Here is a 21,784-nt window from a genome sequence, read left to right as displayed (position 1 = left end):
GGAAAATAAGCAAGATTAATACTGGACTCGCAGACTTCCCTGGTGGCGCAATGGTTAAGAGTCCACCTGCCAATGCAGGGGACACGGGTTCGAGCCCTGGTCCAGGAAGATGCCACATGCAGTGGAGCAACTAAGCCCGTGCACCACAACTACTGAGCCTGCGCTCTAGAACCCGCGAGCCACAACTACTGGGCCTGCGCGCCTAGAGCCCGTGCTCCGCAACAAGAGAAGCCACCACAGTGAGAAGCCCGCGCACCGCAACAAAGAGTAGCCCCCGCTCGCCGCAACTAGAGAAAGCCCACCCGCGGCAACGAAGACCCAACGCAGCCAAATATAAATAAATAAACAAACAAACAAATAAATTTGTTTAAAAAATACTAGACTCGGGTTTCTGAAGGCAAAAAAAAAAATCAGGATTCATCATCATTTATTAGACAGAAACACCCTGTGACAATTACTCTTCTGTTTTTCTTATATATCTAGAGGAGCTGGGCAAAGGCATCACATCTGGGATCTCAGATAGGGAAGCATAATGATGGGTTGGAGGGAGGCCGTCTACAAAGCATCCTCTCCATGCATCTCCCTCCGTGGATTTGATAGCACCCCCTTTACCACCGTGAGTTTTTCACTAAGGGAGCTGCGACTTAGCCTAGGGGCACTATGCTCTCTCTTCCCCAGAGTGACCTTCCTTTTTCTTACTACTCTCTCTGAGTCCACACCGGGACTCAATAGTTCACCCCACCTTTCTACTCTTATTGTATGTTACCTCTACCACAGATTTGCCATTTGTGTTTTAGTTTAAATATTTTGTATGATTATCCCTCGTCTCCGCAACTGGACTGGAAGTTTCTTGAAGGCAAATACCATGTATTTATTTTATTATTGTCTTCCCCACTGCACCTAGCATTGTGTCTGTTACTCAGAAGATGCTATGCAGCAATGTGTTGTTGATAGAATAATTGATTCTCCTGCCCCAACCCACAATTTTAAAACTAGGCAGTAAATAATCTTCACAGAGTATTTTAAGAAAACCAATTGGAATCATCCAATTAAAAAAAAAAATTTCTTTTCATGCCAGGTCATAGATTCTAAACCCAAACTAACTTCTGTTGCTTCTTTAAGCTAATGACATGTTGTTTAACCTTCACAAATTAATGGAATTGTGAGCTAATGACAGTTTATGCTACTGATTGCCTTTGAAGTATTTATTTTTGTCATGTTCACTTCAGAAACTTCTCGCTTGTAAGTTTGACATGATTGATGCAGAATTCACTTTCCCCATCTAATGCTTTCCTCCATATACATCTCCACTTTGTGGGACCTGTTAACAAGGAGGTAATTAAATGTAAATATGAGTCACAGACTCTTCCTTCTCTGAAATGAGATACATAAAAGACAACAAGGAAATATGGGGGGAAAGGTGGGAGGGAGATCCACTACTCCCTTCCACCAGGGTGGTGCAGCTAAAAATTTCATGAATAATCCATCACCAAAAACTTCAGGAAGAAAACACCAAAGAGAAAAAAATCCTCCCACCTTCTTTATGGGAACTGACCCAAGGTAGAACACAAGAGCTCATTGGTTGACCAATGGCTGAAGGAGCCTGGATAGACCATAAATGGTCCCAGAAGAGAAACCAACAGCCAAAAGGGAGGATCGTTGCTTCCTGTAGTGGTTGTGGCTAAAGACCCAAAGAATCCAGGCCTTTAGAACTAACTTAGAGAGCATCTGGTCCAACTGATTATGTCTGAATATTCCTACTAAAACAAGTGTTCTGCGTCGGGCAGTGCCAAAAGAGTCAATTTATCTACAGGAAAATATACAATATATTGCAGTGTAAGTGCACAGTAGTGTTTTACCCAGAAATGAATAAAGAAAAAAAAAGATGGGTTTCTTTTTCCAGAACTTATGTGATTTACAATTAAAGGGAAATTTCTAACTGGTAATACGTTGTCTCCTTCCCAAATGTCAGTATGTCCAAAGCCGCATGACATTGCAACTTTTCCCAAATATCTGCGTATCCTAAGCACACTGTGTCAAGAAGCCCGATCCAGAGATTTGATTTATGTTGCTGCCCGACAGATGATGTCTGGAAGGCATGCTGTCTACATGGACCGTGCTCCGGCAGTTACCTTAGTCATCAATTCTCAGAGCATTAATGAGTACCATTCATCCCAATAATAGAAACCAAGGTCAGGGCCTCCTGCATGCTCTGTAATTCCATTAGCAAGGGACAGAAAGCACTTAGGTCCTAAGCTCTGTAGACCTCAGGACTGAGCAAACAGAGCTGCGTCTTGTTTTCCGAGAGAAACTTCTCTGAGCACACCCCTTGTCAATGACTTGTTGTGCAGCAGCATTTGATGTACTTACACATGTAGGGGAAATGCTGGTAAAGGAAGGTGAGGCTGTCTTCAGCTGCCAAGAGTTTCAAATACTGTTTTTATTAAAGTAAATGCCAATAGAAAGCAATTTGAATAAAACCATTTCAAGCACTTCAATGACTGGATGTACATTTCTACCTTGTGTACTCATTCAGATATTACGTAAGCCACTCCATCATTCCATGGGCCTGCCATAGAATTTATTTTAGTTTTCATTCTTTTATCTGGTTTTTATTGATTTATTTTAGTTTTTATGTTACCTACCCTAATAAAGTGAAAATGGCCTTGAAACTAAGCGTTATCACTATATGCAAATAATTCTATTTAGAATGAAACTTTCATCTTGAAATCTCAAGCAGCATGCTTCCTAAGCTAAGTCTCACCAGTCAGTCCTTCACTCCTCATAATTCAAATTGCTTTCAACCTGCCACATATTAAAAAAAGAAGGAAGTAACCCCGAGGTTTGAAGTCACAGGTGTGGGTTTGAATCCTGGCTTTGACATTTTTTTTTTCTCAACAGTTAAATAAACATGATTATTAAATTTTTACAGCTATTTCATATTGTAGCTGTAAGGAGTTAAAATAAGTTCCTAATACAGTCCCTGGATACTAACAAATAATAGCTTAGTGTGTGTGTGTGTGTGTGTCTGTGTCTGTGTGTCTGTGTGTGTCTGTGTCTGTGTGTGTACGGAATCTTGTTTTGAAACGTTTGGAGTTTCATGCCCAGTAAATTATAAATGATACACAGTAATGGAGGGGAGCAGAGGCATGAATAATTCAAAACAGCAAATCATCCATATATCATTCGCATGTGTTTTGAAATGTATTTTTAAATTTCATTTCAAATGTGAGTGTTTCTAATACCCAAAGAAATTACTTCAAAGGAACGACACTATGATGTGAAGTCCTTGCTAAATGGGATCTGAGGAACTGTCCAATTTCCCTGTTTTCTCCTCTCCTCTCCTCGCTGCCCTCTTCTCCCCTCCCCTTCTCCTCATGCCCTGCCTGTCAAAAGACAGCAGCCACAAAGAAACCACTTCAAGCAAAGCTCCTGCCTTTCACTGTCCCCTGAATCAGGGCCACTGGTGAAGCATTTACGATTCCCTCCTTAGAGGCAGCCTGCACTCACCAAATGAAAGCACTGGGCACTCAGGGAGCACTCGAGTGGAGGCAGGGGATGGTGAGGGCGAGAGAGGCAGCATGGGGCTCTGCTTGAGAGCAAAGGCTGTGGAATCTGACAGTCTGGGATTCTAAACCCTGGTCAGCCTATGTGACCTTGGGCAAATTGCAGACTGTTTCATGCCTCAGTTTCCTCCACTGTAAACATGCAATGATAATGCTATCAGGTATCTCATATGGTTTGTTAAAGATCAAATTGTATTTATTTTAATGTAGTTATAATATTGTGTGTGTGTGTGTATAAGGCTCAATGTGGATAATGCATCATATACAGAAGAGATCTGTATTATGCTGATTTCCCTTTGGATAATAAACTCTTACTTTTAATTTGGTGTTTTCCTACAGAGACCTGCAACACCTTTTTTGTGAAACCTGAGAAAAGCAAACAGGATTCTTGACCTCATCTAGTGTCTGTATTTTCCACAAAACATATCTCTCTTTCCCAAATGAAGCTGTTTTAGCTGTTACAGGTTTACCCCATGCAGACAGAATTCGAGCTGGTGCCTACGTACGAACACACACACGTCAACAGTGATATCGGAAACACTTAAAAATAATAAAAACAATGAACAAAAAGTTAATACTTAGCAATTCTTAATGCCAAGCACTGTTCTAGTCACTTTTTGTATGCCAACTCATTTACTTCTCAGAACCATCCTGTGAGGTCAACTATATTATTATCCCAATTTTACTGTTGAAATACAGAAACTCAGAGAGGTCATGTAGTTGTTCAAAGGTCGGGATAGGTAACAATATACGCATTATGACCCGGGAGATCATATCATTTATTGACTGTTCCAGGACACTCTTGAACATGAAAGGGGGCAAAAACAGCAACAAAAGTTCACTCTAATTATGGGTGAAGGCCAAACAGCTTGCAACACCCATATCATGTTATGCAATCAGTAAATGAATGAGTTCTTATTACATTTCTACTTGAGCAATATATTGTCCTAAGACTGTCAGATGATCATTAGTATGCTTTAAGTAAGGTGTTCTTAATTAAAGCCATCCATGCTTGTGGTAAATAAAACTGTGTTTGAGCTTCCAGCATGATGAGTTTCACTTCAGAGATGCAGGCTCAGCCAATATTTTCGCATGCTACCTGTAACCTTTCACAACAGAAATATGATCAAGGTATTGGTTCATTAACTCTCTGATTGTCCTTCCTTACCATGGCCATTAGTTGATGTTCTGCCTTTCACTGTAACACATACACAAGATTGAGAGTTTAAGGGACAGACATCCCTGGAGCATAATGAATGGTGGAGTGCGTCTTTGCCTCTTTATGCAGATGAAATCAGTCCTTGACTTCCACAGGGAGAGCAACAAGTCATTGACAGGCAATTTCCCCACTGGGGCTCCTGTCCTGAAGGAAAAAAGGAAAGGAAACAGCTTTCTCTATGGTCAGCTTCTTGAGGGCACTTATAGGGACACTGTGCACTATTGATGTCCAACCCCAGGAATACATAACCTGGTAGGAACTCAAACAATGACATTGAATACGAGTCAACCTGCTAGAAAATCTATATCCCCAAGAACCTGGCTCTTCCCACATATATAAATGAATAATGAAAAAGAAAATGAATTTTCATTGTTTTAAAGAGACATATACCATATTTCATCAATTGTAACGCACATTTTTCATATTTTAATATTTCAAAAATCAGCATGTTACATCAGAGTGTCATTGTTTAATTGCCAGAGTTGGTTTTTTTTTCTATTTTTCTTTCTTGTTGTCCATAAAAGAAAGGTATATCTTAGCATCAATGACATCTTAGATTTGATGAAATACATGATCTACCAGATATTAGCAAGATCTCAGCACCACTTGCATTGAATCAGAAAGAAGAGGTAATAGTTGAAAACTGCATCAACCTTTAAACTACAGCTTAGTAGATAAGTAGGAAGTTGGTCATAACTTCTTCACCAGCTGGCTAATTCCCATATAAGTAGTTTTCTCCCTTTCTTGTTTTCTCCTCTCAGTAAAACAGAAAAGGGTAGATATTAAGTTCCCAGCATTTATTATATTTTTCTGAACTGTATTGTTGTCCCTAGAGTATGAGCTCTTTGGGCACAGTGTTCTATGTCTGTGGTTCTCAATTTTTTTTTTTTTTTTTTATAAATTTATTTATTTATTTATTTATTTATTTTTGGCTGTGTTGGGTCTTTGTTTCTGTGCGAGGGCTTTCTCTAGTTGCGGCAAGCGGGGGCCACTCTTCATTGCGGTGCGCGGGCCTCTCACTGTCGTGGCCTCTCTTGTTGCGGAGCACAGGCTCCAGACGCGCAGGCTCAGTAGTTGTGGCTCACGGGCCTAGTTGCTCCGCGGCATGTGGGATCTTCCCAGACCAGGGCTCGAACCCGTGTCCCCTGCATTGGCAGGCAGATTCTCAACCACTGCGCCACCAGGGAAGCCCCTGTGGTTCTCAATTTTTTGTGTGTATTAGAATCTCTTGAGGAGCTTCTTGAAAATCCATTGTCCTCCCCTCCTACATGAACATTCTGACTTGCAAGGTCTAGGATAAGACCCAAAGAGCTATATTTTTAATCCTAGGGTGATTATGATGGCCCATGTGTTTGGAATTAGCCCGTCACTGCGAAGGACTTGAATTTAGAAACTCTGGTGTCAGTAGTACGCACAGAGCTGTATTTGATAGGGATGATTATAATCTCAAGAGGCAAATACACTGACGAAAGGAAGAATTCTGATACTGCATTGTTTCCTATGCGGCTGATGCTCGAAGGTAAAACATGTACTGGTAATGCCCCTGATACCTATTTCTGTTGGGGATGTTTTTGTAGCTGTGCCACATAAAATTGGACGCATCATTGATGGGAGTCCCGCAGATCGCTGTGCAAAACTAAAAGTGGGAGACCGGATCTTAGCAGTGAATGGCCAGTCTATCATCAACATGCCTCACGCTGACATCGTGAAGCTCATCAAGGATGCAGGTCTTAGTGTCACCCTTCGCATCATTCCTCAGGAGGGTGAGTGCCTGCCCTGGGGTCATGGAGCCCACCTGGCTGCGGTCAGGGTGTCAGAACATCAGAAGTTGTTCTTTCCACTTTTGCAAACATTAACACTCTGTTGCAACCCATATCCTGTTTACTCAATACCAGTTTCATTCAAAGATCAAGCTATATGGTGTTGTAGATAACTAGTGTGAATCCCAAGGCACTGGCTTATTCAGGCATTCCCTTTGGTCCCGGGAGTACTGTTTTTATGGTTCTATTAAGCCAGAACCCATTCAACAGAGATGATAAAGTTACCAATCTGACGGAAAAGAAATATTGATGTTAGCAGTTAAGCTCTGGAGGATTCTTCAAAGTCAGATCGATTTTGAAAAGCTTGAGGAAGTTGTGGTATAAAGAGAGCTCATTTAGGAAATGTTGCATCTGATAAGAATTTTAAATTCCCACTTAGCCTTTTGAATTTCTCTGTACAAGGACTCCCCCCTGAGGCTTGAGGAGTAGTGCGCATCACAACTCACAGCCATGCCTCAAGGGGCCACGGAATTCTCTGAGCACCGATTCACCAGCAGTTCACCATTTCCAGACACAGTGGGTTCATTACTAGCTGCTGGCTCATTAATGACATTTGGGAATTCAGCCTCTGGCGCTCGCTGGTGAGTGGACCACAATGCCCACATGGAGAAGGATGGGCTCACTCACCTCTGTCCCCTCTGGTTTACTCCATCTCCTCCTTTCCTCTGGGGACTATCTAACAAGCAGGCATCAAACAGCCGCCTGACTTTAAATATAAAACAGAGATTCTCGGTGGAGGTGATTTTGTCCCCCCAAGGGGCATTTGGCAATGTCTGGAGACATTTTTCGTTGTCATGATTGGGCCGGGGGTGCTACCGGTGTCTAGTGGGTAGAGGTTACAAGGATGCTGCTCTGTAAACATCCTACAGAGCATAGGACCGCCCACCACGGCAGGAATTATCTGGCCCCAAGTGTCCGTAGTGCCAAGGTTGAGAAACCCTGATACAAGTGGAGAAGAAATTTTAAAATTTAGGGTGAGAGCAAAGAAAGGGGAGAGTGATTTGTAAGGGAATGCTAATAGATCACTTCTTTTTTGTCACCCAGCCAAAAAAAAGACCATTTTTAACTTGTTATCTGCCGACAACATTATGTATAAAATATTCAACAGAAGTTAACTCTAGGCAAAATTGGTCACAAAAGACTTGCTTCTCCCTTTTCCCAGTATGAAATATGTCTGTCCTGCTCTTATTCCAACATGGAGAGATAACTTCAGTTGAAAATTTGATGCTAAATAAGAGAGACCGAGAAGCAGTTTTAACAGAGAACAACTTAAGAACCTTCCTCTGTCCAGTGTTCTTTTTTCTTTCCGGAGAACCAGGGAGTACAGAGGGTTATTAGGCAATAAGACTAACAAGGAACTGAAGAAAGGATTGTGAAAAGCACTTACTTTTCTTATGGTTAATTCCTTATCCAAACTTTGGAATACTGGTAGGACTTCTCATTACAACCAAAAAGTAGTGCCTAAAACACTTTCTGGCAGCAAGTAATGCTGGAACAAATAGAATATATTTTAGAGCTTACTCCTGTGAATTATTTTTCATCGTTTTAATAAGTTTTTCATGGTAATCTTTTCTTCTGACAAAATGACGAGAGATTCTGTTGATAACCTTGTTCAGCAGCCTCATAATTAATGGAAGAATACTAATTCCAGGGGTGGTCTTAGAGCTTGCTAAGTTTAAGCTGCTATCTTAAAGCCTAACAGAAACTAGAACCACCAAAGCCCTGAGTCACGTGAGGAGGCAGAGGAACCAACTCTGGCCACCTGCTGCCGCTTTATCAAATGCCAACCTGACTGCATTTGCCTCTTTGGTTTCCCACCGCAGAGCTCAACAGCCCAGCCTCGGCGCCCAGCTCAGAGAAGCACAGCCCGCTGGCCCAGCAGCACAGCCCCCTGGCCCAGCAGAGTCCTCTGGCCCAGCCCAGCCCGGCCACCCCCAACAGTCCTGTCGCCCAACCAGCTCCCCCTCAGCCACTTCAGCTGCAAGGACATGAAAACAGGTAAAGTCTCCTCTGGCTTTTCTGCTGCTGAGTCGTGAGGGAAGTGGGGAGAGAGAGAGTTTGGGACGGGACAGGTCACAGGCAGGAGAGAGATTTGCATAATGTAGAAATTACCGTGTGCACCTCTGTGTGATTTTGAGATTGTATGTATGTTAGAAACGTAGTTTCATTAGCAAATACAGGTGTCTATCCTTCACAGTAAGAGAAGCTTTCCTGAGGAAATGATGCATCATTGCAGATGAGTAGGGTTTAACTAGCTGGAGAGCACGTTAAAGAGGGTCCAGACAGAGTCATATGTACAATATACAGTATCATATACAAAGGCCCTTTGGCAGGAGGGGGTATGCAAGCACGAAGGAGGGAAATAAGGCCAGTGTAGTGGGGGTAGAGGGGCGGGAGCATAGTTTGAGATATAGCCAGTGAGGCTGGTGGGGAACTGCCCTAAAGGGTCTCAGAGGTTTGTTAAAGATTTTGATCTTTATCGTACGTGTTGTGAGAGGTCATTGGAGGGTTTTCAGCTGAGGGCTGACATCCTTGGATTAGCTTTTCAAGATCTCTCAGTTGGCCCCGTAGAGAGCACACTGGAGGCTGATGACAGTGAATAAAGTTAGAAGTGGCCGCCGTGTCCACCGAGCCATGCACGTGATGGCTCGGAGAATAACGGCGGTGTGGAGGTGGGACACGTTGAAGGATTTGTGAGCATGAATGTAAGTTAGTATTTTTACTGCATTTTACCTTATATCCACCTGCCCACAGTCTAATGAGATTCTTCCATGTCACATCACGAACTCATGTGATCAGGCCCTGTGAACTTGCAGAATAAAAGGCTGCCATAGGAAAACAACACTGTCTTCTTATTGGGACGTGTGTGTAACGGGGAGCCTGGGTTAGGTTGCGCCATTAGAGAAAGAGATGAAGACATGTTCCCATGTTGGTTTTGCCCTTTCAAAGGAGAAAAATAGAACAACCCACGGGAACGTCTCTGAAAACAAAACCCTCACTGGTCCTTTCAGTGATTCTAACGTTTTCTGAACATCTGCTACCCATCTCCTGCCTCCCCTGCTGGTGAAGATGAAGTGAGACCCAGTTTTTGAGTCCCAGAACTTGCTAGGTTTACCACTCACAATGTTGCAAAGCCAATACTTGCCCTGTGCCAGCAGTGTTCTTTCCATGAAGCCCTGTTCTGTTCTGATTTCTCCCATTTGCTTTCATAGAAAAATAAATATCTATCGTCCTCAGCTGTTGATGGTTTTATTATAGTCCAGGGAAGAAAAAAGACTAAGCCCCATAAGGTAAATGATACAGAGGCAAGAATTTGACAGTCCAGAAGAGGAATATGTCCTGGGTGTCTCAGTAATAAGACCCAGATGCGTTTGCTTTCACCATGTGCTGTTTGGACACATTGCACTGGCTTTCCCCGGGATTCACTTTAGATTTAGGAGGAAGGACCTGAGTGCTCCAGCAGTCCCCGAGCCCGCTTCAGACGCTTCCTCTTGGCTCTGCCACTGCCAATTAAACCTCCCCGCCACAATGGCGTCTTCCCTTTCCAGAGTTAAACTTTCCTGGAATTGGACTCTTGCTTCTGGCCTGCGGGTGGGTAATCTCATCCCTAGTGTGTTGTAGTTCAGTGGGGAGAATGACAAATGGGCAAGGCCACTATCCTGTCCCCATCGGCTACTGGTTACAACTGGGGGACTCAGCCCCTGTCAAAGAAGCAACAGCCTTTGGATGGTTTTGTTTTTGTTTTTGTTTTTGTCTTTGTTTTTGTTTTGCCTGACTGTGGGATAAAATATTTCCTGACTCTGGGATTAACAGATTGACCTGATCCAAATTTTTAGGAATTACCAACAAATTTACCCAGAGTTCTTAGCTATTTTTGCTTCAGTAATATTAAATGCCTGGAAAGTGCCCACTCCTGTTCTAGGGTCCTTTCCTGGCACTGAGGTTTCCTGGCTTAGCTGTTTGATTGTTAGTAGGTGGCTCTTTTCCAAATGAATGAAGAGATTCCATAATCTTACAGATACTAGAACCATTTTTCTAGCTGCATTTAAAGATGGTCATGGTATCAGAGAGAAGCTCTTTGCCTTTTTCTAGATCAGGCTACAGATGTCTCCAAGACAGCTTGTATGCCAAGCACACAGTATGAATTTCCTATTAATTCATTTGTACAAGAAGTGCCCACCTACATGTCAAATTGAGCCAGTTTCCATGTTAAAGTGGGATAAAATAAAGTGACAATCTGCTCGCAAATTTTTATCTTATGAGTTACGAGAAGTGAATATTTTATCCTGTCTTATTTACTCTTGAATTGGCTTCCTCCTGACACTCTGCACACCTTTACTTGTTTCTCTGTCTCTTAACATCCTTTTGGTGCGTGCTCAGGAAACAAAATAATTTTAATATGAACATAAGCAAAACCCTGTTCAAGAAGAAGCATTTTTTGAAAGCAACAAACAGCCCTTGTGTAATATATTCAGAAACTAAGTATAAATAGCAGAGATCACCTTCCCAGCAAAGGCAATCATCATTTACTTCTTTTAAATAGCAAGATTAGTGGAAAGCATTGGAAATTGACTTCTTTCATAGACTTTGTGCACTAGATGCTGCAGGCTGGAAGCCATTCTTGAAAGGCCCACATGAGGCAAAATCCCACCGTAAGATCCCCTACCACATGGGCAGCATTTTTTGATTCTGGAACTTATTCATACCATAAAACTCTGCTAGAATTTACCATTAGCAATCTGGTTTTATCATCTCTAAAGTCTCTTTAATGGTGGAATTAATAGCTACGAAGAGTTATACTGATATACAACCTACGAACCTTTCATAAGTAAAGGAACTTCTAAGAGGCTGTTTGTTTGTTTGTTTTTAATGATCCTGAATTTTCCTTAAAATAAAGTGTTTCACAAATTCAGAGTAACAACTTTTGCCCTAACTAGTGTATCATTCACTTAAAAGTTAACAACACTCATAAAAATTAAGTATATTTTCCTTATTAAAGAATTCTTTTTCAACATAAAATCCTGCACGTGGCACTGTTGAAGGAAATGTGAATGCTCAGAGGCAGGCTTGGATGACTGCTGTTACAAGTTCTAACTGTCCCTGTTTCTAAGGCTCTGGGGAGACTCTTAACATCTCACCCTCTTCTGCTCTACCTCATGACACATCTGGTTGGAAAGGAAGCTCATAATGGATATTCCATACCAGTACCACAGAGATAATGAAAATAAAGTGACTGTGCTATAACTTAAAACAATGTGACATCTAAACCACCAAGCACACGATTTCTAAAAAGGAGCCGATACACACCAACAAATGTCACCCAGTCGAATTCCTTTTGTTTAATTCATGCGTTTGCCTAGTTAAGCATCTTATTCAAAGCGTATTTTAAATAATTCTATGCTCAGAATGCACACTGTCAGTAGGTGAGTGGACAGCTTGCTGAGGTATAAAGCAAAGCCTAAATTATGCATCTCACAAAAGGAATGTGTCCCTTCTGCAAGTTAAGTAACAAATGGGAACTACTCAAAGCGTTATTAAAATAACTGCATTTCTAACCCCCTTTCAAAACCCCAAATAAACACATCTATTGCCATACACTATCAGTGTGTGAATGTGTTTTTCTAATCGACCTGTATCCCTAAGTAGGTCATTATATAGAGTGTTGTCATGGCAACAGGCAATGAACTACAGAGTTAAGTGGCCTCTATATTATGGTGATAATTTTTTTCAGTTTATCTTATTAATGATCCCGTAATGGTGGGTATTGGCTACTTTAGCCCTTTTTTGACCCTGGAAACCCCTCAGTTTAGAGCAATTTGGATTCACAAAACAGAACTAAACAATTAGTTTTGGTCTCTGTATTTATTAATAACTAGAAACAAGAAATAATATCTAGAAACAAGAACAAGACAAGTGTTAGACATAAACACTTTTGCCTTTCCTTCTATCTAATGACCATGATAGTATCTGATACTAAGCCCGAGAGTTACAGTCTAGTATTTAAACCTCTGTGTAATATGTTTCTACTTTTAGCAATGACCCGATGACTCTCTGCTTGATTTGTAGTTGGTGATTATACCTTACTTTCACTCCTTTAACCTCTGTAAGATATTCAAAAAGCCCCAAGCTAACAGGTTAAAACAGCCTTTAGTTAGGTATTTATAGAGTATTTAGAGATCACTTCAGTCATGTTTTCATGAAGTAACGGATGCTGTGTGTGTGTCAGAGAGAGAGAGAGAGAAAAATTGAAACAGTTGGTTTACTGATATTAAGACAGACTGTTGTTTGGGGATGTACAGTCAAGTGTGTGAGTCCCTAGATTTGCTGCAGTTGCACAGTTTTTAAATAGCAAAGTCAAAGAAGGTTATCCATAAGTCCTTTTCCACAAAGTTCTAAGTGACCATCACTTTTACCTCGATTTCCTAAGGAGCCAAATGAAAAGTATACCGTATGGCATTTGTCAAAGATTTTAAAATAATACTTATCATTTATTGAATCTTCTCATAATCCTGAACATGAAAAGGACCACCAAGAGGTGTGGCCTCTTCATGCCTGGAGGTCCTAAAGTCATTCTAATCTCCTTAGAATGCTGAGATACCAAAGCAAGTACCATTTCCATTCATTTAGTTACAGGTCAGAAGTAAAAGCAAGGCAAGATGTGAAACCAGATATCCGACAGCCTCCGTTCACGGACTACAGGCAGCCCCCACTGGACTACCGGCAGCCCCCAGGAGGGGACTATCTGCAAGCCCCGCCCTTGGACTACAGGCAGCCCTCCCCTGACACCAGGCAGTTCCCTCTGTCAGACTACAGGCAGCCCCAGGTACCTCAAAGATCCCGGTGCATTTATTTCATGTTTCCAGTCAGCAGACCTGTCATTCACACACACACACACAACTCTGGTGCATTTATTTATGGTGCTCAACAGCAGTGAATGAGAAAATTCCAAGGAGAGATAATATCACTCAGGCCTATATGCAATAGTTACATGTTTGCCAAGTAAACAGATGAGTGCTAAAGGATGAGTACCAAAGTAAACAAGCTACCCAGCAATTCTTTTAATGACTGAGGAAACTGTGTTCCGATCTGCTCAGACCTTTCGAATCGTGTCTTGCATTTTGCTAGATGGTGAAATCACATTACTCCTCACGATATCGTGTCAGTTGGAACACGTTAACTATGAGAGAGAAGGAGAACAGAGGGACAGACCGTGGAAGCTTCTCTGATATTAAACAATTGTTTATTCCATTTTCTCCCCAACCCCAAAGGATTTTGATTATTTCACTGTGGACATGGAGAAAGGAGCCAAAGGATTTGGATTCAGTATTCGTGGAGGAAGGGAGTACAAAATGGATTTGTACGTGTTGAGATTGGCAGAAGATGGGCCAGCAATAAGAAATGGAAGGATGAGGGTAAGAATGTTCTCGTTTTATAGAATTGCTTAATTCTGAAAGAAACGCTTATTGTGGTGTTGGAGGAGCAGTGAGACCTGCTGTTAAGCAAACTGACTTGTTGCAGGTGTTGCCTTCTTTCCATTTCATGATCCAGTTTTCTAAAGGTTTGCCCAAACATTGTTTAAGAATTATCTCTCATTTTCCTTCTTATGGCTTCTAATTGAAAACTCTCAAGATGGTGTTTTATATATATATATATATATATATACGTATATATATACGTTTCTCTAAAGAACAAACTAAAGAAAACAAAGTAAAGAAATCTAAGAAATAGCTTGAAATGGAAACATGGCTCCATAATTTTTTGTGGGGTTTGAGGATTCAGTTTTTATTTGAGATTGAATCTTTTGAAATTTGTTTTTAGTTTCATGCTTTTTTCTTCACATGGTTTTGTGTTTCTTTGGGACTACTTCTTTTGAGTTGACTGGCTTTGGCTTTGACATTGGGCAGAAAGAAGCAGGAGAAAGGGGAATGAGGCTTCTTGGTTACGTGTTGTCCTTAAAAATGGTAGCAGTCAAAAATTTTCCAATTAGAGTTTAAGCTGAGGGTGGATTTTTAATGCAATAGTTACTTTGAGGCATCTGGTTGACGCATAACTGATTCTTCCTCTAAAGGTACAAAACAAAACTTGATAACAATACAGAACATTAGTCAGTCTTTCTCTATAAAGTGTCATCTAGTAAGCACGTAAAAAAGGTTAGTTATTATAAATAAAGTCTAGAATTATTCTTGTCCTCCCTCCTTGCTCTTTAAGTTAATACAGAAAAGCTGTGGTTCTTGGGTTCTAGAGCTTCAGATTCTTGTGCTGAGTTTCACCAACCGATTGCTCCTGTCAGTAGAATGAAACTGTTATTCCTACCACCCAGTCTGCCATTTCTGTAGTCTCATTTCCGAGTCAGTGAATCATCCATGGTGCAGAAGTAGAAAGTGCAAATGTGTCTATTTTTCTCCATGCCTTTACAATCCTTTGACAACTGGGAAGTTTCCAAGTTGGAATTTGAACCCAGGCAAGGCTGACTCAAGAGAATGACAGTCCCCGCCTTGATCCAGCACCAGCCCCCTCTTATCCCTTCTACATGTGGTTTTAGAATAGGTCTCTACATGGTTTCTTGGCTCCCAGTTCCCACTTTCTTAACATGCTGCAAAGCCAACTCACAAGTGGTTCAATAGAACAAAATTAATCTTTGCAGTGCAGCTGAAAACAACACAGCACACAAGCCATGAGTGAGATGACCAGAGCCCTGTGAGAGGGGACCTCCCCTTACCCCACAAGCGGATTTTAGAGGTGTGGGTTCCAAACGGTGGCCACATTTTATAACAAATGGTCTAAATGGCTAATCAATATATTCAGTTCTCCCAAAGCATAGAAGCCTAAATATAGAAGTATTCTTATATAAAAAGAATATTCTTTCTTATAAAATTTAAGCCAGAGCAGTAGTTCTCAGCGTGGTCCCTGACATCGCATCCCCTGGGAATGTGTTAGAAATGCAGCCCTGTCGCAGACCTACTGAATCAGAAACTCTAGGAGTGAGGCCACCAGGCTGTGTTTGTGTGATCCACCTCCAGGTGAATCTGGTACAAGCTGAAGTTTGGGAACCACTGAGCTAAAGGGAAGCTGTCATGACGTAGGTACGGCACAGTTAGGATGTGTGTGGCTCAGGCTTCGTTCATTCCCCCTAGATCCTGTCCAGGGAGTTTTCCATCCTGTTCCAGTGGTTTACCTCAGGTCCTTAAATCCATGTAAACACAGATTTAGAATTCTGTAGGCAGGTGCTCAATTTTAGGAAAGATGCTTTTTCTTCTGGCAGGTGATAAAAATGAGTCCTCTACCTGGGTTTCGGAAAATGGTATTTTCATTTCTTGTCAAAGATTATAGAAATAAACAATATTTCACCATTTTCCGTGTCATTTTTACAAAGCAACACATTCTTTCTGTGTACAAGCTGTCCAAAAGGAGTTATTATGGCCAGTTTTAGATATTATGGGTGTTTATTTTGGACTACTATATATATATATCTCTAGCTTTTAATTCTCAAAGAAGACAAGTCACTTGAAAGTCACAGAAAATCCATGGATCAGATTTTACTGTTTGATTTTATTTCTGATCTTTAAAATAAGGCTAGGAACTTGGCAGGGATGAATGGATGACTTTTTTCTGCTTTTAAGGGTTATACTTAATATTCAGATGTTTTGGTTTTTTTTTTTAAGTTTATTTATTTTATTTATTTATTTTTGGCTGTGTTGGGTCTTTGTTGCTGCGCGGGGGCTTTCTCTAGTTGCAGCGAGCGGGGGCTACTCTTCGTTGAGGTGTGAGGGCTTCTCATTGCGGTGGCTTCTCTTGTTGCAGAGCACGGGCTCTAGGCGTGCGGGCTTCAGTAGCTGTGGCTTGAGGGCTCTAGAGCACAGGCTCAGTAGTTGTGGCACTCAGACTGAGTTGCTCCGTGGCATGTGGGATCTTCCCGGACCAGGGCTCAAACCCTTGTCCCCTGCATTGGCAGGCGGATTCTTAACCACTGCGCCACCAGGGAAGCCCTGTTTTGGGTTTTTGTTACTCATGGATTCTTACAGCATCAACGGAGAACTTGTCTAGGGTGACAAACTCCATGTCAGGGAAGGAAACTACTTCATCCTGTAAGTTCAAAGGTGCTACTAGATAATACAAACGTATCAACTACTGTTTGAATTTGATAAATATTTTGTATCTGTAGAGTTAAAGATCAACAATTGTTCTTGATCGTAGCACATAACTAATTCAGATCTTATTTTCATGTTTATTATCAAATTTAATCATTTCAAGCTAATCTTTTCTACCTTCATTAGTACTTACTAATTAGCGATAACCTTTAATTCACAGATGTGTTTAAATTATTTCAGCAAGGACCAGGATAGATTAATATTTGTATGACTCAATGGTTTGATTACTTTAATGCATAAACTCGATAACATATAGATTACCAATTTGGGAATTTAACAATGAAAATAATTAGGAACTTATTATAAAATTCCCCCTTGATACCATTGTTGCCCAGATACATATAGATCTTAAATATCTGTGCAGATGATGCTTATAAGGCAGCTGTTCACTCCATGGGTATTATGGCTTGGTTCATAAAGTTCCAAGACTTCTGAGAAAAGTAGGTGAACTAGACATTCACAGGTTACATTAAAAATAAGCCCAAAAAGAAGAGAAGCTAGCACCAGGTCCTTCCCAACCTTTAAAACACTCAGGCATGTTTCTCCGTGTTAATTGCGATTCCTTCACCTTCAGTCTTAATGCATTATTGCCTCTGTGCCCAAACTAAACACACACTTTGTGATCAAGTAAGTTTGGAACACACTGTATAGTTTTGTTTTGTATTGTTTTTCCTTTTTTCATGATCAGACACAGAAGGGAAAAGCCAGGAAGTGCCTGGCAATAGCAGGGTGTCTTAAACTCAGTACAGTAAAATTGCCCAACTCAGAATTACTACACAAGAGCTGGGTGATTCTGAAAAGTCATTTCATGTAACAGTTAATGAATTACTGTGCTCGTGGATTAGGGCTGTAAGTAGCACTAGTTTTGAACACTGAGTTAGTGCACCAGATGTTAGTCTCTGAATCTGAGACTTTTCCTGGATCTTTTATGCTAGTCTTGGTTGTAGGACAGTGATGGTATGCGCCTGTTTAGTAGTACAAGACTTTGCTAAGATGACAGAGAAAACCAGGTAAATCGGATGTCAGAGCAGGTGGCTAACAGAGGTGTAAAAACATCCCTCTCACATTGGGAATGCTAAGAAATGATGGCACAGATATGTATTTTTAAAGCATGTCTTTAGGCATCCAACTGATATCCTAGCCATCCAAGAGAAATACCAAAGTGCTTCCCACCTCAGGTGTTCTTTTATGGATCTGGTGAGGGACACGTAGGCATATCCCAAAAGTGAGTTAGAAACATCAATTCACTTTGTTGAACCTCAGTGCCTATAAAATAGGAAGAATTATATCTACCATATAGAGTTGTTGGGAGGATCTGAGCAGTTTTTCAGGTGGTATAATTGATTTTTCTTTTTTTTTTTTAATAAATTTATTCATTTTATTTATTTATTTTTGGCTGTGTTGGGTCTTTGTTGCTGTGCACAGGTTTTCTCTAGTTGTGGCGAGCAGGGGCTACTCTTCCCTGCGTGGGCTTCTCATTGCCGTGGCTTCTCTTGTTGTGGAGCACGGGCTCTAGGCGTGCAGGCTTCAGTAGTTGTGGCACGCGGGCTCAGTAGTTGTGGCACACGGGCTTAGTAGTTGTGGCACACGGGCTTAGTTGCTCCACTTCATGTGGGATCTTCCCGGACCAGGGCTCGAACCCGTGTCTCCTGCATTGGCAGGCGGATTCTTAACCACTGCGCCACTAGGGAAGCCCTGATTTTTCTTATTAAGACAAAGAAGTGAGGTATTAATTTGTGAGTGACTTATGATATTGAGAGAGGGACTTAGATATTATGACATGTCATGAAATAGAACTTGAATAGAATAGTGCAATTAGAATAAACACCAAGAAAAACAATGTGAAACATAATTACATGAAATATTCACTTCATAAAAAAAAGTAGAGAGTAGCAAGTTTTGACTTTAATTAGTAGCTAGTGTTTCAACATCAATTAATACTGTGTAATAAACGTTAAAGAGACAAAACAAAACACAATCTGTAAATGTAGAAAATAAGGGGAATGGGAAATAGAAAGATGATCGTCTTGTCTGATTGCTTTTCCTCAGTCATTCAAGAAGGCTAATATCAGAAGAGAAACACAAATGACATTCAGATTTGAAGGAAAAGTGTAAGAAAGTATTAGAAAATAGTAATGGATCTGTTTTAAAAAGAAGACTTTTTAAGTTTGTAAAATAGTCTAATAAAGTTGAGAGGGATACAATTTTCATAACTGATGAATAAATCTCTGCCACAACACTCTTAGGGACATAATCTAATTAAAAACTGAGAATAAATAGAAAACACAGGCAAAGAATAATGAACATATGAAGTAATTTACTGGTGAAGCTTCCTAAGAAATCAGGAGACTTCTGGAGGGAAGGGATAGTAGTTCTAAAAGTGCTTAAATAAAAATTGAGAGTTGAGTTAAAAGACATCTGAAAGGAGATCAAGTTTGCTCTTGGAAAGGTATTTTCCTGTTTCCATAAAAGTATATTTTCCCATTTCCATAAAATATTTTTTTATTTTAAAGAAAGAACATAACTTTTTAACTTCATCACCTTAGTAACTGTGTAACAGCTGTCTATGCCTACTTAGCATTGCATAAACTTTGGTATAAAATGGTTTATCTTCTTCCTGAAACTTACATGACACAAAAGTCAGCCTGCAGTGGGCCTTGGAATCACCAACAACATTTTGTAAGACTGAATAATGTGTGAAAAAGATATTTACTGCTTATCCATCTTTTTCTTTTTTCCATTTTTTTTTTTTTTTTTTTTTTTTAATGAAAAGGAAAATTCCCTGATGGCAGCTTCTTTTAAATTTGTCACTTCTCCTTCTGTGGTCCAGACATGACTAACCTGTGACTACAGAATAAAAGTATTCTGTTTTATATTGTTTTTATTAAACATAAAACCATTTAGAAGAATATTTCTAACGTATGTAATGGTATATATGCTAACAGTGATTCAAGCACCCATGAACCCTTAGCCCAGTTAAAAAAAAAAAAATCTCCAGTCTCCTATGATTCCATTCTCCTCCCACTCTCCAGCCTCCAGAAGTAACCAGCACCCTAAATATTGTCATTCCTTCTAGTCTTGCCACATATGTATGTACCTCTTAACTATATCACTTAGTTTTGCACACTTAGTGAACTTTATATGAATGAATCATACTGTACATGTTCTTCTCTGTGGTTTGCTTTTTATACTTTATGTTCATAACACTCATCCAAGTTGATGTATGAAGCTGTAAATTATTCCATGGTATGAATATGCTACAGTCTATGTTAGTTATCTATGGAGAGTTGAAGTTTTCTCTATTAGCGGACATTGGGTTGTTTCCAGTTTTTTTGCAACTAATACTATCCTTGTACATATTTCCTGCTGCACATATGCAAGAAGTTCTGTAGACTAGACTATATACCTAGGAGAGCATATATTTAACTTAACTAAATAACGCAGAAGTATTTTCCTAGGTGGTTGTACAAATTTATACTCATACCATCAATGTGAAAGTTTCCATTACGACACATCCTCACAAGATTTGTATTTCAGACTTTTAAATTCTTATTCTGGTAGGTAGAAAATGACATATCATTTAGGTTTAAATTTGCATTTCTTGATTACAAATAATATTCATCATCTTTCCTTAGGTTTACTGGACTTTCTTCTTCCCTCTTAAATAAAGATGCCTCTTCATATCTTTTCCCCATCTTCTGTTAAATCATTCCTTCTTTTCATATTGATTTTAGAAGTGTTTGTATGTTCCTGGTGATAGTTTTGCAAATACTTTACCCCAGCTTATGGCTTGTAGTTTCACCTTCTTTATGATGCCCTTTGATAAACAGAAGGTCTTAATTTTAGTGTAATTGACTTAATCAACCTTTTCCTTTATAGTTTCTGCTTTCTGTGTCATCTTTGAAAAATCATTTCCCAACTCATATTCTTAAAGATTCCCTACATCTTCTTCTAAAAGTTTTATAGTTTTGCTTTTTCATATCTGTCTTTAATTACCTAGAATTGATTCCTCTGTGTAGTAAAAGGAAGAAATACAATTCCAGTTTTTCCAGATGGATAACCACCTGTCACAGCATCATTTATTGGATATCCTCTCATTTCCCCACAATCTGCAATGACAGCTCCATAATAAATAAAATTTCTTTAAATGCAATGGTCTGTTTATAGATTCCTTATACTGTTCTACTGGTCTATTTGTCTATACCTACATCAATACTATACTCATCTGCCTTTTAATAAGTCTTGAGTTTTGATGGAGAAACTGCCTGTTCCCTCATCCCCAGACACACATCTTAATTCTTCAGGAGTGTTTGAATGTTCTTGGGCCTTTGCCCTTCCATATAAAATTTTAGAAGTTTCTTGTCCTATTGGGAATTTTATTGGGATTGCTTAGAATCCATAAATAAATGTGGAAAAACTTACATCTTTATAATATTGAGTCTTTCTATCTGTGAACATGATATAATCCATTAATTTAGATTTTCCATAAACTACTTAAATAAAGTTTCATAGTTTTTTCCATAACATACCTGTAAATATTTTGCTAGATTGATTCTAGGCATTTGCATGTTTTACTTTTACTCTTGTATTTTAATGTAATATTGAAATTAACTGTGTTACCAGTGAAAAGAAAGACAGTTGATTTCTGTATATTGATCAATTATATCATACAAAATTACTAAACTCTTATTACTTCAAATAAGTTATCTGTAACTTCCTCTGGATTTTCTACATAGATAATCACATTTTCTGCAAATAATGAGAATTCTATGTCTTCCTTTTAAGTCTTTTTATTTCTTTTTCTTATTTTACTGTATTTACTTGGTTTTCAGTATGATGCTGAATAGAAGTAGTCAAACAAGCCCTCTTATTTTATTTCTAATCTTAAAGGGAATGCTTTCACCATTAAACATAATGTTGAATGAGTTTATATAAATAACCTTTATCCGATTAAGAATGTTCCATTCTATTACTAGTTTGCTAGAGAGTTAATTATGAATACATGTTGAATTTTATGTACTATTTCTGCAT

The 21,784-nt window shown here is 39.7% G+C and overlaps 1 protein-coding gene across 5 annotated transcripts in view; it reads left to right on the top strand.

Moving 5' to 3' along the window:
- MAGI2 (membrane associated guanylate kinase, WW and PDZ domain containing 2) overlaps positions 1-21,784 on the top strand; it is a 1,327,276-nt gene that overhangs the window by 1,208,882 nt on the left and 96,610 nt on the right. For all 5 annotated transcript variants that reach the window (XM_061198469.1, XM_061198467.1, XM_061198466.1 and 2 more), the window contains 4 exons: positions 6,363-6,548; positions 8,429-8,603; positions 13,233-13,428; positions 13,874-14,017. In XM_061198469.1, coding sequence (XP_061054452.1) covers positions 6,363-6,548; positions 8,429-8,603; positions 13,233-13,428; positions 13,874-14,017 — 701 coding nt within the window. The remainder of the gene's footprint in view (positions 1-6,362; positions 6,549-8,428; positions 8,604-13,232; positions 13,429-13,873; positions 14,018-21,784) is intronic.

The sequence above is a fragment of the Eubalaena glacialis genome, chromosome 8 (assembly GCF_028564815.1).
Source record: "Eubalaena glacialis isolate mEubGla1 chromosome 8, mEubGla1.1.hap2.+ XY, whole genome shotgun sequence".
Lineage (NCBI taxonomy): Eukaryota > Metazoa > Chordata > Mammalia > Artiodactyla > Balaenidae > Eubalaena > Eubalaena glacialis.
This window is presented reverse-complemented; position numbering and strand designations above follow the sequence as displayed.